The 18151-nt window shown below is 43.4% G+C and overlaps 2 protein-coding genes across 2 annotated transcripts; both read right to left on the bottom strand.

The window, feature by feature from the left end:
- Nucleotides 1–1147: 1147 nt before the first annotated feature.
- Nucleotides 1148–6922, bottom strand: cnih1 (cornichon family member 1). The gene is made up of 5 exons (XM_080012456.1): nt 6761–6922; nt 5676–5744; nt 3314–3426; nt 2535–2678; nt 1148–2434 (listed from the first exon to the last, which is right to left on the bottom strand). Exons 1-5 carry the CDS (start codon nt 6839–6841, stop codon nt 2407–2409), a joined length of 435 nt encoding a protein of 144 aa, XP_079868582.1. The 5' UTR covers nt 6842–6922; the 3' UTR covers nt 1148–2406.
- Nucleotides 6923–7662: 740 nt separating this feature from the next.
- gmfb (glia maturation factor, beta) lies at nt 7663–17158 on the bottom strand. The gene is made up of 8 exons (XM_080012457.1): nt 17126–17158; nt 16476–16660; nt 14619–14715; nt 12263–12312; nt 11555–11604; nt 11117–11199; nt 10915–10988; nt 7663–10801 (listed from the first exon to the last, which is right to left on the bottom strand). Exons 2-8 carry the CDS (start codon nt 16476–16478, stop codon nt 10730–10732), a joined length of 429 nt encoding a protein of 142 aa, XP_079868583.1. The 5' UTR covers nt 16479–16660; nt 17126–17158; the 3' UTR covers nt 7663–10729.
- Between the last annotated feature and the right edge of the window lie 993 nt (nt 17159–18151).

Raw genomic sequence — 18151 nt, 5'->3', positions numbered from 1 at the left:
ACGCGCTGCTTACACTGACTTGGATCTATTGCACTGGTCAGATTAAGGTCCGTGATATGATTTAGATCTTCCACCACCTGCTTCTTGTAATCCATAACAACACGGAGACTAACGTCTTCACAGACAAGCGGATCCTCGTCTTGTTTACAGAAGTGACATCAGCATTTCTTCTTTGATGGTATACGTTGGTACACGCCCCCTACACAGTAACGTGTGTGTGTGTGTGTGTGTGTGTGTGTGTAAAAGTAGTACGATTTAAAGGTTGAACTCTATCAAAACGGTTTCACATTGTGACTTCACATCACATGGAACATGGAGGAACGATCCTCACTTGGACACTCGCTTTAAAGGAAACCATCGATCGGCGTTCGGGCTGTTCAGCGTCTCGGTAAGTGAATTGTGTTTCCGCCTTTAATCTAACGGGGATATTGACCTCCACGTTTAACATTTTTCTACTATTTATAAATCAAATTAAGTTTTGAAAAAATGTTGATAAAAAAAACCACAAAAGAACACAAATCTGGAAAAATCTCATTTTCCCCCTAGAAAGTTATTTGCAACTTATTTGGCTGCTCCTGGCCGTTTTAGAAATGTAGGACAATGCGGGTTTTGCTGCGGTGGCTCACAAATGGCCTCCCTATATTTTTGAGAAAAGATGAGAAAATAAGTTTAAAATAAACAGTGTTGTCCTCTTATATCATGGCAATAATATATTGAAACAGTTTCTTTAGAATGTTATGAATCCACGGGGACACGCCCACTCCATTTGGTTTCCATTAGGGCCAAACGCATTTGGCTCATTGACCAATCAGCAGCGGAGTCTTGTGCTAGGAGCACTGTGATTGGTCAGAACACACCGCAGGGGCAAAGTGACAGGAATTCAACGGACGACATTTATATGAACAAGGTGGACCAATCTGTTTTTAAGATGTTTTGGAGTTAAAAATGGAAGTAAAGCAGCGCTATCTCAGAATGTTAAATGACTATTTTACTCATACTTGTATCAAGTCATTACTCACAGCTGGCAGTGTGTGTGTGTGTGTTTTATGCTTCTGAAAGGAATCTTTGATCTAGAATTCTTCCCTTATTCCTTCGCCGCACCACAAAACCAAAATGACATTCTTATCCACAGCGCAGTGTAGTGGGATAGGTTTTTATTTGGATTCATACAAACTCAAGTCTTCCATTCCCTAGACGTGGAATCTAAGAAATGGATTTGAAAAATAAAAATGATGTGTGAGAAACGGCCATCCCTTTTCCCTGATAAATGTAGAAGTATAAAAATGAAAAATATACTGGTGGGCGAGCAACTGTCAAGATGTTACCGATCCTGGCGGGAATTAGAACAGCGGTGTTTTCAGATTCCGATGTACAAAATGACACTTTTTAGGAGTGCTTTAAACGTCGAGAAGGTAGATCAATTGTACAAAGCAAACAAAGTAAAAACACTGGAGTTCCAAAGTGAGATATTTAGTGTTGAAAAAAAGTAAAAAAAAAAGACAACCAACCAAAATAAATCAAGTCGGTTGGAAAGGTGGAGTCGACGGCACGGCACGTCGGGGGTCTGCTCGGTGTTGATTCTACCTTCCCGAGACGACTGCAACGGGCGTCTGCTCTAAGGGACAACACACGGCGATCAAGCTGGGATGGCAGGGTTCAGACTACAAGACAAAACCCAAAAACATTGACACTGGCGTCGTTGTGAAAAACGATTGAGGTTCTGGCGTTACGGCGGAAAACGCGTCGGTTGAGACTGGTTGTAAGCGTCGGAAAAGAAACGGGAAGAAAACACACAGTTCACATCTTCTACGCGTTTAGTCACGATGATGATGATGATGATGAGTCTCGGGCCAAGTCCTAAAGTCTGCTCTGGAAACTTGGGAGTCTAACTGACAGGAAACAAGAGCTAATGCAGGTAAGCAGAGACGGCTCAGGATCTCACCGACACGACGCACGCCGCAAATCAACGACTATTCTAATTCGAGAGAAGTAGAGAAACGTGAAAGAACTTCATTTTAAATTCCAAAGCGTTTAATCACCACACTGTTTAAAAAAAAAAAAAAAAAGTCAGTCCAGGCATCTCGTTCTTTCATTAAATTGTTAGCTGTAGAATTATGCGAGGAAATGCAGCGACCAAGCTATTCGTTTGTCTTTTTTTTTTGTTTGTTTTTTTTTGTTTTTTTTAAAAGGGCTAAATGTTTTTGTCCCCCCCCCCCCCCCCCTCCAAAATGACACTCATTGGGTGGTTGGTTGAGAGTCCGTCCTCTTGAAGTGGAGTCTTGTGTCGCTGGAGGTTGAGCTTCAGCGAGTCCAGCGTCCGTCACCAGACCGACATGGCAGCAGCGTTTGGCCGTCCACCGTGCATGCAGATCCACGGGTCGTGGCCGTCGCCGTCCGCCTCCCGGTTTAGGAGCTCACCAGCACGTAGATCATCCTGGGGGGGGGGGGGGAGCAGAAGGAACCACGTCTCTCGCTGCGCTCACGACACTGGGAAACAAAGCGACAGGGTCCAGGACGGCGGTGCGACCACGTACCCGTACAGATAGTAGAAAAAGGAGAGCAGGTAGAAGGCCAGTTTGCACCAGCCCTCCTTTTGGCAGTACGCCAGGACGTCGGCGTTCATGATGGTCGTCGGGTCGTAGAGTCCCGGGCCGCTCATCACGGGCCGGCTCATATACCTGGGGGCGGGGGGTGAAGACAGTTCCAAATGAATTGACGTTCATTTTTAAAAGGGGACACTTAAATACGCTTATTCACCAATATAAAAATCACTGTAAGCAGGCGTGTAGCCGTGTCCGTATCCTGCGCTCAAGGCTTCAGCAAACAGTGGATTTCACTTTAATTCGACGCTGTGCCGGCTTTGGCTTTCATCCAAATCACTGCCGGCCGTCACGATCATTACTTTTGAGCTGGCAAATTGAATTGTCTAACAATTGAATTGTCTTTTGTTCATTTTAAGTGTCTGTCAGCACCAAGCTCGTTAGTCCAAAACATCCATCACATCAAGAAGAGCCATCTATTGACATTGAACAGTGGAATGTAAAAATGTAGGTAGACAGTTAATTTGCCTCAACCCAAATTCTGAAAACACCTAATTCAAACGGTTGTTATTTGCAACATTTATAACATAGGCTTAAAACTTCCCCTTAAATTTGCACGGAAACAGGATTGTGGAATCTAGAGGGGATTTTTAATTGTATTGTTAATTGTATTAATAATTGGTTTTTTTTAAACCAACTGATTTGTGCAGGCTCAGACACCAGCGAGAGCGGGAGACGTGTCCCCGACGGGGTAACAGCGGGGGGGGGCCCACCTCCACACATGGTACGCCAGCAGCGGCATGTTGAGGCCCAGCGTGAGCCACTCCGCCGCGCAGAAGAACATCACGCAGAAGAAAACGTGGATGAGATACTCGGGCAGAACCAGCTGGAAAGAGCAGAGGCAGACGTTAGCAGCCTCCCAGGCCGGGATTCTTCCTAAATTCTTAAGGAACCTCTAGGGGGGGGGGGTACCTTTTCGACTTTTAGTTTTATTTTAGTTTTTAAAGACACGGGGGTCAGATTTATTAAATACAGATCACAGAAGGCGGCCCAAGAGGAGAGGGGAAGATAGTGCGAAGCCGCTAAACCCAGTTCTCCAACGAGGAACAATTTGAGCTCTCTGGAGACGTCTATAAATTGCTCGGCGACCTCCACGGTGTGCCGAGAACGACGAGGACCTGGATGTGACGGAGCGACTCTGGGGCCCGAGGGCTCGAGCTCGACGATGCAGTTCTTATGGCCGAGCGATTTTGGGGGGGGGGGGGGGGGGGTCGCGCATTACAGCTGATCGGCACCGTGTGAAGCCTCATGCATCATCAGGTGGAACCACAGGCGATAAATAAAGACTTTCAGCACTGAGGCCGGGGGAGGGGTTATATCAACGTCACCCTTTTTCTGCGGCGACTCAAGGGTCACCCCGCGTCACCACGAACGGGGATGGCCGAAAAACACACTAAGGGGGGGGACCATGCCATGTGGGGACCAGCAGCCTGTCTCGGGGTGACACTTTGGGCTAGTGAGACGGGGGCGGGCGGGAGGGAGGGGGCAGATGGAGTCACCACATGGAAGCCATGCATTCAACCGGAGCCAAGGGTGGGACGGACGAGCCCACAGATGGAGAGGTGAGGACGGTGCAGGGAGGGGAGTGGACGGCTTCGAAATCCTGCACTGTGTTGCCAAATGTAAAGCAACGCATCATATAAACAGTAGCGTCAATTGGGATGAATGTTGCCCAAGGAAAAATATAAAAATATATATATATATTTTTTTTTAAACCGCTCACTGAGGTTTTGGTATAAATAGGATACAAAGTGAGGCGTCTTAATTCTAAATAACCCCTCCTGCTACCCAAATTCCTAACCAATCATTGAAATCCTAAGTATTGCTGATCTAAGGCAATGTGTAGTTTCTGCAGCCATCTGCTCCAAACTGCAGGTCATGGGTTTGAAGCCAAAAACCTTGAGTTTCACTCATTTCCACCCCAGAGCAAATAATTCCCTTCAGATACTTAACAATCTGCACTTCTATGACATGACAGTTATTTTAGCTCGAGAAGCTTGATGGCATCTATTACAACCTTATCCTGCCTCGTGACAACAAAAAAAGAAAAGTAAAAAAAAAAAACCTGCATGGCCCATCGTCTTAAATGGGCCCAAACAGCCTGACTTCCAATTCCTTCATTGGTAAACACTAGATGCAAACAGAGGGTAGGTTGTAATAAAGATCATGCATGTCTTGAGCATTTGCAAGTCTTTTCAGTTTAACAGCTGAGCTGAGCTTTTAAATCATCAACAACATCGGACAATGCACCATTGAGAATACTTGCTCCCTACCCCTGTGAGTCCAATGCTTTTGATGAGCTATTTGTACAAAACGAGAACAGCCAATGGGAAAACAAATCTAGAAATAGCTTTTGGTGAATTTGATCCCCCGAGTTATACAAAACCCTGACAGTGTAAATAAAAAGGAGGTGAACATGGCGCCTTTCTTTCTAATGAGGAATGAGTTTGTTTTTCGATAAAGAACTGAACACTACCAGTACTTTAGAGAGATAAAAAAATTTTCGAATTAAAAAAAATATAAATAAATAAAAAAGACTTTTGCCGTCACAGTCGTTTGCCTTAAATCCCAGGACACCTGCGCCTGAGGCCTAATCCTACTCTGAACCCCAGTCTTTCCTTTGCGATTAGTTAACTGAAAAGACATTTGCAAACACTCCCCTCGTGCAAAATGACAGACTGCAGACTGAACTCAACTGAGCGGGCATTTTAAATCAAAGATTTGTACAAACCTTTAATGCAATTTTGATTCTTTTTATCTTTTTGACCTTTTCAACTGTCTTTTTGCCGTTAACAAAATGTAACAAAAAAAAAAGCAGATTAGAAAAAAAACAACAAAAAACAAAGCGTTAGAGTTTTGACAGCTGACAAGATCACACCTGATTCACAACAGGCAGGTTATTTAGCATAACAGTGCAGAGAAATCAATTCAAAAAAGACTAATAGGCGCATAAACTCATCCTTTGAAAAAAAAAAAAAAAAAAGAAGAATAAACGAACAATTTTGACAAAGCATAAGTGCATGCACTGAAAGAGGCAAGGAAGGAACGCCGTGTCACAGAGCGGGTCTCACTTACCGGATTTAAAGTGTTACACTGGTCAATAGGATTCTTGTAATCGGTCTTCAGCTCATCGAAAGCTATTATCTGGATGAGCAACACAGGTGTGTTAGCACAACATAAATCACACACACACACACACACACACACACACACAGTGACATGACATTAGATATGGTTTGGGATGACGCTCAGTATAGTAACTTAGGATATGACGTAGTTTAACGTCGTCTTTGAGGCTCGTGATGCCGTTTTCTGACCTTCACAGACTAACACCATGCGGATCCGTCTGATCCGAATCCACGCCTCTACCCGCCCGGTCACAACGTTCCACGTTGCCGACGGCCGTTTCTCGGACATTCCTGGCGTTGGTCACGGAGGCACCAGGACCGTCCTCCCCAAACGCGCCCAGAGAGTCGAGACCGGGGTGCTGTTATTGTCAACACACGCGTGTTGACAAACGCACAGAAGGCGAGCTGGACCTCCCGTGCGCCCACACACGGCACACGCCGCGTATTCCCGTTGCGTCACAATAACGGGGAGTTTCCGCGGACTCTGACAAGCGGTAGAACCTTTAAGCGCAGTGTCGTCGACGCGGTGAACTCGGTGTGAATTCAGACGGAGGAAACCAAAGCGTCCGGAGCTGCGGCGCCCGGGGCTTAGCCAACCTCAACGCGGTTAGCGCCGGAGATAACCCGCATACGGTGGTTGCGTGGGTTTTTAACCGCCCTCCCCGAAAAAAAACAAAAAACAAACAGAAAACCTCCCATTTAAAAGAGCCACGCGTGTAAAAAAAATAAAATCACAAAACAGCACCCCGTCTCTGGAGGGTCTAGCTAGTGCGTGCTAACGTTAGCCCGCGTCCGGGGTGTGTGCCATTCATTCTGCGCCGGGCGCGTTCCGGGTGATATCCCGCACCGAGCCCCGCACCGAGCCCCGCTCCGCGTCCCCGCCGCGGCTCCGCTTTACCGGCGACCCGGAACGGGGCCGGCCAGCTCCCCGACGGACCGGCCTAACGTCAACACGGGCCCGCTGGTCCTCGGGGCCCCGACACGGCGTTGACGTGCCGCCGCGCCCGACCGCGCCGCGGACGCTGTACTCACATGCCAGATGGCGAAGAAGATGAGCGCCGCCGTCAGCAGCAGAGCGAGCATGTAGCAGAAGGCCGCGAACGTGAACGCCATTTTCTCCCCCGGCAGCTCGACGCTCGTCGCTGGTTCTGAAGCAGCCGCAGCGGAACGGAGAGACGTTCGCCCGCAAACATCGCGAGAACAAGCGAGGTTTTCTTCAGGGCCGCGCAGGTGGGCAGCTTCCTGTTTTTATTATTCTAAATTAAAATTATACGAACAATGTAAATTCATAGTTAATATAAGATTGTGACATCATTTAAATTGAAGCAGTTAACATAAAAGATCATAAATAAAGCCAATTAAACGAAATAATATGAATAAATAATAAATAAAAAGGCCTACATAATAAAGGAAAGAATCATTTCGTTTTTCAAAGATAGATTCACAGTATTCGAATAATCTCTTGCTTTTGTAACTTGTTAGATTGAGAGATTTCAGGAGTGAATTAAATTACGAAATTGGGAAGAGTGGACCGAGAATTAAAAAAAAAAAAAAAAAGTGTTTATGAAGAATTTACCATCTTAAATGAAGAAATTGGCATCATATTCTAAGGGATTGTTGGTTATCTTATTGAGACACCAAAATGTATCCATGCACATGTGCAGTTGAGATTTTTCTGGCATATAATACGCAATTATTATGATCACAATACATTGCATACTATTTTTCATAGCATTAGAACCTTGCTTGAATCAGAACTATTCAAGTTTACCCCAAGATAAAGTGGAAGAAATGTCACAGAAAGAAAGAGGTAGACAAAGAGGTACTACTTCCCATACTGTAAAAATGTGGGTCAATTTAATTTAAAGAAAAAGTAATTACATAAGATTATAACATTTAATAGAAGTAATAATAAAAAACTGAAAACCAAAATGTTAAACATCACTGTCATTTTATTGGGACAATATTAGACATTGTACAAAGTATGGAAAAGTACAGATATTTCACAAGTTACAATGATCCCATGAGGCAGCTGGCTCTGTTTTATGATTCAGGTTTAGAGGTTTCAGGAATGATCAGAGAGAAGAGGTAAAGCAATCAACACATATGCATGTTTAAAACGACTCCAGGGGCCTAATATACAAGTTTACCACATATATACGAGAAAGCTGTTTTTTTTTGGAGACAGGTGTCAGATACACAGGAAATAACCCAGAACGTGGCTCAGAACCTTGTCTTTTCAACATGCCTCCCGCAGGCCTACGTAGAGCAAACATTCATCGGTTTCTGCAACATGAGCGAGTGCCTGGTGAACTGCATTAGATGCAAATTTGGAAGAACAGCACAGGATGCAAAAGCAGCCTGCATCAGCAAGCACAAATTCATTTTTATATTTAAGATATCATCATTCTCTTGGAAATATGCGCAAGAAAAGCAGCTTGAATTGTTGCTGGGAAATTTGTCAAGTTTATGCAAACTGTCCAGGCAAACACACTTAACAAGCACGCCCCTTTACAGTAGATGTCACGTTTTAGAAAAGTTTTGAGAATTTATTGTTAGAAATACATCCGATCAGGTTGTTTTGTATTCACATTGAGACTAGTACATTTCATATATTTTGAATAAAACACAAGGACTGTTTCATTGTTTCAGCATCAAGTCTTCCTTTAAAATACTATTTTGAGAGTGGTTCACAGACTCCACGATATTTAAACCTGTGTCCTCTACAAATGACCATGTTAACCGTCAGTTCAAGTAACATTAACCATCTAACTGCCATGTAAAACATTAGCCAATCACAAGTTAACATGGTTCAAAACCACGACTTAGAAAGTAGGGATCCAGTACATCCGATTGGTGTGTGTGTGTGTGTGTGTGTGTGTGTGTGTGTGTGTGTGTGTGTGTGTGTGTGTGTGTGTGTGTGTGTGTGTCTGTGTATGAAAAAATCCTTGTGTGTCAATTAACAGTATGTATTATACTTTGAGATGTTGATAGAAAAACATTCTTACAAATATTACAGATCAAACAATGTGTAGAAAATGAATCAAAATATTATTTAAAAAAAGGTGAAAATGTAAGAAATTTCAGATCATCCACTTTTTTTCTTTGCAAATCAATTCATTCTCACTCGTGTTGCACACTTCAATTCCATTCTTCTTTTGGCCCAAACCCTTTTCCGTAGATATAAAATGACAAAAAAAAATTTTTTTTAATAAAATAGCTACAGCAAGGCATTACTAAAGTAGATTCTGCAGTATGACATCATACTCCATGTGCTCTCACTCCCTCTGCGTCAGAGGGTGAGAGAGCTCCTCTGCCACGGTGCGTCGGATAAGCCACACCCTCTGATTATCCATGTGAAGGTGAGGCTACTCGGAGCTTTGTTACGTTGCTTATTATTATGGAACAGTTGGATGTCGACCGGATGGTTTCTTACTTTTACCAGTCTCAATATAAAGCAAAAATTGGCATTCAGAGACGACGCGTCTTTTGAAACGAAGCGCCTCAAGGCCGCGGCGAGCACGGTGCGCTAGAAGTGACTTTCTTCACGTTAGAATTACCACGACATTCAGACATCAACTACAGCAGCTAAAATGCACAATAACGGCCAACAATCTCTCAGAAGGCGGAACAAAGCCGGTAGATCGGAGGGTAGGCTGGTCATGTCGTTCCATGTGTGCGTTTGACAAGACGTGGTCATGGTTCTAGACAGAGGTTGTGTGTAAATGGCAGGTTGTTGTTGTTGTTGTTGTTGCATTGGAAGAACATCAAAAAAAAAAAAAAAAACTGTCGGGGATGTTCCAGTGGAAATATCGTTATCAAGAGACACGTGTGATGCTTCATGAATCAAACCTTTTCTTTTCCGACAGACACAGAAGTGAAACGGGTTGATTTGGTCTCCGCGACATGTTACGGAACGCGGTTTGTTTATCTAGTAAATCATCGGTGCCCCAATCCCCCGGTGGCTCACGGCGCACTGACACCAGTGACGATTCCTAACGAAGGCTCCAGGTCGACACGCCCAAACTGTGGATAACGTATTAGACTCCTCGTGTTTACATCTGCCGAACGCAGTGAGTCACGGTCAAGGGCGAAACGTCTCGTTAAAAGTTATTAGCAGCAGGATTTGACTTTGGGTAGGACTAATTTTTAGAAGGGAGTGCTGGGCTTCTCGTTTTTATGTAACGCCAACTCAGTCATTTTAATGCACGGCACAGGTTTGTAGAAAGTTGTTAACGTTCCGCTTGTTATGATGCAAGTGTTTATATTTAGTAGGAAGAGTGCGGATAGCAAAATAGGTACATGGGCCTACCCTTATCTTTGTGCTGTAGCGACAATTGCAAAATTTTCTTAGTTCAAATAAATGCATAAAAGTACATGTATTTATGAAGAATATTCTATTCGTAACCCAGGATCCTATCACTGGTTAGTACAAAAAAAAATATATATATAATAATAATCTAAAATAAAGCACCAAAAGATGCCTAGTTTTGCCTTTTGAGTTGCCAAAAGAGAGAAAAAAAATAAAACAAAAAAAACAAGGAGTCAATTGAGAGAAGAAGCCCGGCACACGGAGAGGTCGTATGGGAGGTGCAGTACAGACCTGCGTTAACAAACACTAACTCTAAATTATTTTTAGAAGCCGCTTCCATTTGCTTGTTTTGGCCGGAGGGTTTTGGCTCGCCAGGACCGCCCCAAGAATCGCCAGCAAACATCACTAATGGGCGGGGCGGGGGGGGGGGATGGACCGCCTTACAGCTACATGGTATAATACACCTACATTCCTGTGATAATAAAGTCCTAATGTGCTGGCCATCTCTTTGTCGAACACGAGGTGCGGTGAACCTCGCCCTGTGCGCAAGCGAAAAACAGACAAATAAAACCGCGTTGGAAACACGATTTGACCCAGATCTGGCACAAAGAGGGAAACATGAAAAGTGGTTGGGTCCCCGCACCCCCCCCACGGACGCCTCGCCCCTCGCTCCACCCCATACGACGCCTCTAGCGGAAGAAGCCAAGTTTATCTCTGAGCCATTCCTCCGTCAGGTCCTCCGTGTTCCTCACCTCAAAAACCTGGCGGGGGAAAAAAAAAATAAAATAAAAACCATTAACAAGGTTCATCGCTCACTAAACACCTCTGCGCTCACACAAATGGAGCGAAGCGCAAACATGGAAGGGTCACTCACTTTGGTCATGTCAACCGTTTGGACCAGTTTGTTCTTGCTCCCCGCATACATCATCTGCTGCTCTGGTCTGCAGCCTGGGAGACGTGCAAACACAGAATTGATCACAAAAAAAAAAAAAGGAGGCTGCGCGGCTGCCGGCGACTCGTAAAAGTGACGCTTGTATTAAAAGTAAAACACGAATAATGTTGATGGAATGACTCACCCTGTGGACTTGAGAAGATGAAGCAGAGCGGATAGGAAATGCGGCCGTCGTCGTGTTGGTATTTATAACTGTAAACGATAAACGTTCCTGGGGCTAAGGACTATTGGCACATTTTTGAGTTAAGTGTCAGTGAGATAGTGAAATTGTAGATAATACCTTAACCATAAGAGTACAGTCGGGAAAGAAAAAAAAAAAACCCTTAAAATGAAAACGTAATGGTAATGGTAAATAATCAATAATAAAAAAATAAACCAAAAACCAATGAAAGTAACCTGAAGGAGGACGATGCTGCTGCTCGGTGTGTTTACACATCACGGTGCCATGCGGTACCTTCACACGGCGCACAGGAAACACCACACTTATCCCTCCGTGTTCCTTTTTAAATCCTGCACGGGTAAAAGAGGATTTTCTGCCTCTGCAGCGGAATCAAAAGGATATCTCGGCTGTCGCTCAGGCAGCTCCTCCCTCAGATCATCGAGAGAAATATCCTAGAAATGGGAAAGCCAAATAAATGATCAGGTGTGCGCTGTTGTAGCTCACGCACACGCAGGTCTACCGGCGTCCAGCAGTTTGTTTTGTCAGTTTGCACCAGCCCTTCAGTAAGTTTAAACATATGCACACATCATTTGTTTTATGTGGAATTCTATTTTAATTATTTTTTTAAATCACATTTCAACACGTTCTTAATTCTCCATAAAAAGCTCAAATTAAAGATAAATTAAAATTGAACACTCGTCAAACAAGCAATATTTTTTTTGACTGAGAAGAAATTAAGAAACATAAGCTTTTATAAAGTTATTTGTTTGATTTTGTTTATTTCACTGAATATCAATCAATTTGAACGGGTTAGATAGATTGGCCAATAATAACGTTATTAGACAGGTATTAATACCTCGTCTTTTCTCTTTATATGGATCGGATCCTGCAGGTAAGAGTGCAGTACCTTGGGGGGGAAACAGTGACTTGACTTGGGACTTGATTTGCCTTAATTAAGGACTCGACTTGACATAACCTGTGACTTGCCCGAGGAAAAATGACTTTGGACTTGGACCAAATCATTTCCAAATGATTTGAGACTGGTGACTTGGATGAGAGGGACGTGGTCACGACGGCGTACGATAATTTGAATATTGACAAAACACTTGCCTCATGCTCCTCGTCGAGAATAACCAGCTGTTTGTCTTTGTCAATCTTCACTGGAAGGAAAAAATAAAAAATAAATTGAATAAGCATTCCCTGAAAAGTCCTTATCAGAAAGTCAGAAATTCCTGCAGATAAATAACGTCATTGGGTTTCGTAGTCCAAGTAATATTCTTTATTTCATCTGTGTGTTGAGTCGTTTTGAACTTCTAAATTCAGCCTGTGAAACGCACGGAACACGCAATCAGACCGAGCCCCGTGCCTTTCTTAAGCCCCCATGCCAAACAAACAGCCCTGATCCCGTTTACAATCAAAGACATGGGAGGCGGTGCAGGGCGGGGCTGATGGGTTTGCGTCCGAGGTTTACGTATCGAAAATCTCACTCGAACACAGCTGCTAAATGGAGATGGAGTTCTAGTATTTCAGCTCAACACTCCCACATTCCAGATCTACAACTGGTCGCCACAAAGTAATACCAAAACAGTGATACTCTGGTCCGCCTAGCATTAAGTTTAAACACAACATCTGTATTCTACGCATCTCCAGTGAAGCAGTACTACAGTCTAGTGGTCGACCGATATGGGTTTTTCCAATGGCTTTTGTCGATATTTAGAGAGGGGCCCATTGCCGAATAGATCTAGAATGACGATAATGGTTTTTTTTTTTTGCATCTGATAAAATATGACAATTTAATTATAATAACAAATGAGACACAAAATTGCTGAACTTAAATGAACCAATTTTTAACACCAATGCTATTGTCTGATGTGGTGTGGGGGTGGTGTGGTATACACAGCCACGCCTGTCTTGGGTCTACGGTAATTGATCCCAGGATCAGTGTGGCTGTACGCCTGTTGCCCGTTAGAGCAATCAGCGAGCAACAGGTAAAACCCCCATCCCTGCTGCTGCTCCTCATGCCGATCTGCTGCTCCCGCTCCCCATGTGACGCAGCAGCAGATTGCTCCTGAAAAACAATCCTGCCCTCGTTCTCCGGAACCTCTGCACTCGAGGACATTCCATCGGTGATGGTCGGGTTTATTTCCCACTTTCATCGGCACATCTGTGGGATTATTGGACATTCTGGTCGAAGGCGCAGCCCTCTCCCTTGAACACACAGTGAAACGCCGGAGGAGAGGGAGATGTGCCGGTGCGCTTGTGAGTCTTTACCGACGCAGACTTTGCACACCATTACCGGGAATATTTCTCTAATGTGTGTTCACTGCACAACAAGCTGGATGAACTTATATTGAACTTTATTGCTCGTCACAAGTTCAAGTGATTTTTTTGTCACATACACATGTGACAAAATCGCTAATTCTGGTTCGCTGATGTCAGCCAAAACATTTCATCAATTACTAATTTAAAAAAAATACACATTCATATGGCAATTTCAGCATTCGAATAATGTAAAAAAAAAATACAATTATTCTACGAATTTCGTTCCTGCAGCTCCAGTGCACATATTTTAAATTTAAAAAACATATCCACTAAATAAATGTCTACAGGTAATAAAAAAATTAACTTAACGGTGTGACGCGGCACGGGACAGTGGGGACACAAGGTTTTTGTCTGTGACAGGACTGGACCGTCCTTTGACTCGGTTGTGTGTGTATTAAAAAAAAAAAAAAAAAAAAAAAAAAAAATTCTTTCATACAAGTTATTAAACAAAAATATAAATAGATCTGAGTTAGGTTTACATGTTGCCTCAAATGCAAAGTATTTCCAAACAGCACTCTTTTCTTTCAAGAGCGGTTGTGAAGGCTCTACCTTTGCCATCTTTAATGAGCTATAACAAACTGGAGCGAATGAGTGAGAGGAGGCGGTGCTGCGTGGGCACTGCAGCGGTGTGTGTGGCTTGCTGTCAGAGCGAAGAGAGGCGAGAAAGCGCAGCTGGTACCGGTATATCCATAGTGTGGAAAAGAGTATTGACACAGTTTCAAATATTCAGAATCAATATGTTCAGAAATATTTATCTTTTTGGAGAGGCTGCAGACAATTTTTGGTTTATCGGCCTTGTGAGCACAGGCGTCAGCCGATGCTGGTTATCTACCAAATGCGCAAATATCGGCTCAGTTAATCGGTCGACCACTACTACAGTCAGGTCATTTTCTGATAAAGTACATCAAGTGGACAGTGATCCATTTACTTTCACTAACTAGGAATTTAAAAGTGACCTCATTGTTCAGAGCTAGTCTGCTCATTCAACACCCGAGTGGTATCCTCCATTTGAACAGAAAACAGTGACCTGCTCGAGGCTTCGGGGAAAGCTATTGTGACGATTCTGTGATAGCGCATCATTACAAAGCTGACAGACAAACACGCAACGCAACATGATTTAAGGCGACAAGACGTCGAAACTCACTAATAATAGCCGCATTGTTGGTCTGCTTCCGGAAACGGAACTGCTTGAGCTTTTCCACCAGATCTTTATCCACGTCGCACACCACCAGTGATTCACTCTGGAGAGGAAGGGAGAAAACTTATGAGGACCACAATGCGGAGGTATATTCTTCCTTTGGAACAAACCGAAAACAATAAAACTGCGTGGGCCTCCCTTGGATAAACTCCCAGCCCAGAGTTGAACCACGCCTTTTTGCGGGGACTGAAAACAAAAATAATACACGAGCTGAAGTACAGGTTCGAAAATAAAACCCCACAGATCAAAACCTCACACACACTTTGTTTCAAACTCAGGGCTTTTGAGTCTCTGCCCTCGTCTGTGCCTTTCCCCGCTTGTGCACGACTTGTAAAAATGACCCGTCACGCATGAAACACAACGGTTGAAAATGGGTCGATTTGAGCTCAGCCGGAGAAGAGGTCTTCCTGATCTTGTATACGTTGAAGTGCACAAACTATTTCCACCTCCCACAGAACGCCCAAACGCCAAATCGTCCTCGCCAGGGAAACGCGTCCTCGTCCACGTCGGTCACCTTCACCCCTACACGAGTGACTCCTGCCGTACGAACCCGACGTGTCTGGACACACGAGGCTGTTCCCTCGGCCCGGACGTCTTCACTCAAACCGGTTTACACGTCGCACGACACGTCCTCAAGCCCCGCGCTGGAAGTTAAGTACAGACGGACTCCCGCAGAGGGATCCCGGGGGGTTTTAATGGTAAGCGCCGGAGAATATTAGAGCCCAGCCCCGCGCTACTTTTACTAGAAAGGTGTTGCACAACTGAATGACAAACGCTTTGCTCTAAGATGTTGTTTTTTTTTTTTTCTCCCCCCCATTCAGACAAAACGAGACCTGCAGAGCCCGCAGATCTTCTAAGAGAAGAACATCCCAGATCCTGCAGGGGATGATTTCTGCATATGCTGCAGGATTTTAGACAGCCACGTCCAGAGTTCTTTCTCAGGCAGGACGCAGGTATGTGTCGGTGAAAAAATTCCTTAGTAAATACCCAAGTCGTGATGAATATCTGGCTGGATTTGTCCCTGCGTGCGTGGCCTGTGCGTGCGTGTAAAAACCTATTTTTGTGCGCTGCAGAATGGTCACCCAAAGAATTTTATAATTACGCCGTCCTGAGCAGATGGCCGGCGGGAGCCAGGATTTCTTCAAGCTCCGAGAGAGATCTTCGCAGATTAACGAGAGATTGCGGCTTCTTCAATCAGAACCAAGAGAAATTGGGGGAAACAGGGATTCCCACAGGGAGGGCAGGAGACAGGGGGGGATTGGGGGGGGGATTTGGGAGGGATTGCGTGGGTCTTTCTGGGTGTCTCACTTTCTTCACCCCAGGGGCAGTAAATACGATTCGTAACGATGACAATATGGTTTCTATGCAGACATTATGGGCTGCCGTGCCAGATCGCTCCAACTCAGACTGGGAGATGAAGACAGCTTACTTTAGCTGGACAACTAACGGCATGCACCCCACGTCCAACTAGTGTCGGGCAAAATGGGACCGTGGCGTTTCCTTCGCATGAAGTAAACGCGCAAATACAACACCGCACTAACGAGAAAGGAAAGAAGACCCTCCATTAGTCGTCTAGATTAGGCGGATAGCGTGTTGGCCAACCCCCTCACACACCGAGACGTGTTCCATCACGTCTCCAAGCACGATGCTAGGCTAACAGGCTACCAGGCTAGCGCTGGTAAACGCACCGGACCACTTCTTCCCAGACCCCCCGGTACCGCAAGACCAGCGGCGGCGAACGGAGAGGCCGAACGAGACGCGGAATCGCGGCGGTTCCGTCGCGATTCCTGCGCCCGAACTCACCATTTTGCGGGACGGGGCTGGACGCGCTGTCGACCTGTGGCTGCTCTGGAGGGGGAGGCGGGAGGAGCTGGAGCGGGTCCCACTTCCTGACGCTTCATCCGGCGACTGCAACCAAAACACCCAGACGGGAGTTACATGGAGGAGGGGGATGTTTTACAACGACGGTACTGAGACGGAGGATTATCCTGTAGTGCAGAATAATAATGACAACAACAACAATCATAAACAAAATAAAATATAATAATAATAATAATAATAATAATAATAATGACAATCATGATAACAATAATGATAATAAACAATGACAATAATGGTTAAAAAAATGAAATTAATGATAATAAAATGACTAAAAAATATAATAATGATAGTAATAATAATACAATTTAATAATAAAAATAAATAAAATAAACTACAGTAATGATCATATTAATAATACAATTAAAATATAAAACAATATAATAATGAAAAATACAATAACGTTAATAATAAAATCTAATAATAATAATACAATTAAAAATAAATTATGTTAAGTAAGTCATGCTCCACTTCTGGAGCATAACATTTATGATTCATGCATTGAATTGCATTGAGAAACAGCTAAAACATACGAAATGTACACCAATGGAGAAAAAGAAGGTTCGAGGTCTCACACAAGACGGCTGCAGGGTTTTCTGGAGCAGTTTTCCCCCCAACAAGACTTTTCCAAAAGCGTCTTTTAACTCAAAAAGGCCGACTGACGTCAACAGGCAAGTGGGAGCGGCCCCCCAAATATGGCGGCTGGCTCCATTAACGTGACGTCAGCGTCACCTTCCCTAGTCAATGTATAACGTTGGAGAAGATATCGATTGCAAATGTGAATTTAATAAAAATGAAGAGGAGACAGATAAACATCTATTTATTGAATGTCAGTACACATTAGTATCCTGGGGGAAAAAAAGAAAATGAGGACTATTTTGACTGTCCAATCTTCCAGTTTAGATGGAAGCCAAGGATGTAATAATACTATTATTATGACAACAAAACAAAAACATTTATTCCGTTCTAGTCAATTATTCTTTATTTTGGGGAGATTTCACATCCATATAGACAAGTTCTCAAGAGTCTATCCAAGTTGTAAACAATAAGAAATTTCCACATACAATTACTATGGTGCAAGAGTTGTTAAAGGAAATGTGATTTTAATGCCTTAATTTTCTGTTAAATTATTATTTGATATTATTGTCTTTTTTATTATTTCATTATTATTATTATTTTTTTTACATATGTATTTTATGTTATCATGTTACCAGTCATGTTATCATGTTGAATGTATTGTCTTATTGAGTGTGGAGTCATGTGTCTTATGTAAACATTATTTTATTATGACTGTTTTATCTTTTTGGTCTAACGTCACATGTTGTAAGAGACTCAATTGATTCAATAAAGAGTTGGAAAAAATAAAAATTGACAAAATAACATTCTAGAAAGTTTACTTCCGAGTGTTTTTAAATCAACGTTTCTCCATCAACATTTACACAAGGAATATGTTTGAGATTCAAAATTTGCAATTGTAAAGAAAATACACTGAAATCAATGAGGGCTTTTTATGATTTACCATTTAATACGAAAATATGTGAAATTTGGCAGTAAATTAGATTGAGACTTTTAACAAAGTTAATAGTCTAATCAAACAAACA

The sequence above is a fragment of the Zeus faber genome (assembly GCF_960531495.2).
Source record: "Zeus faber genome assembly, chromosome: 13".
Lineage (NCBI taxonomy): Eukaryota > Metazoa > Chordata > Actinopteri > Zeiformes > Zeidae > Zeus > Zeus faber.
Note: the sequence above shows the minus strand (reverse complement) of the source record. Positions and strands in the feature narration are given on the sequence as shown.

Coding starts and splice junctions, on each gene's coding strand:
- cnih1 (XM_080012456.1), bottom strand. CDS start 6,841: ATGGCGTTCACGTTCGCGGCCTTCTGCTACATGCTCGCTCTGCTGCTG. Junction 3,427..5,675: donor AGTGTAACACTTTAAATCCG/GTAAGTGAGACC, acceptor TGCTCTTTCCAG/CTGGTTCTGCCCGAGTATCT. Junction 2,435..2,534: donor TTTTTCTACTATCTGTACGG/GTACGTGGTCGC, acceptor CCCCCCCCCCAG/GATGATCTACGTGCTGGTGA.
- gmfb (XM_080012457.1), bottom strand. Junction 12,313..14,618: donor CAACAATGCGGCTATTATTA/GTGAGTTTCGAC, acceptor TTTTCCTTCCAG/TGAAGATTGACAAAGACAAA. Junction 11,605..12,262: donor TTCTCGACGAGGAGCATGAG/GCAAGTGTTTTG, acceptor TCCCATTTCTAG/GATATTTCTCTCGATGATCT.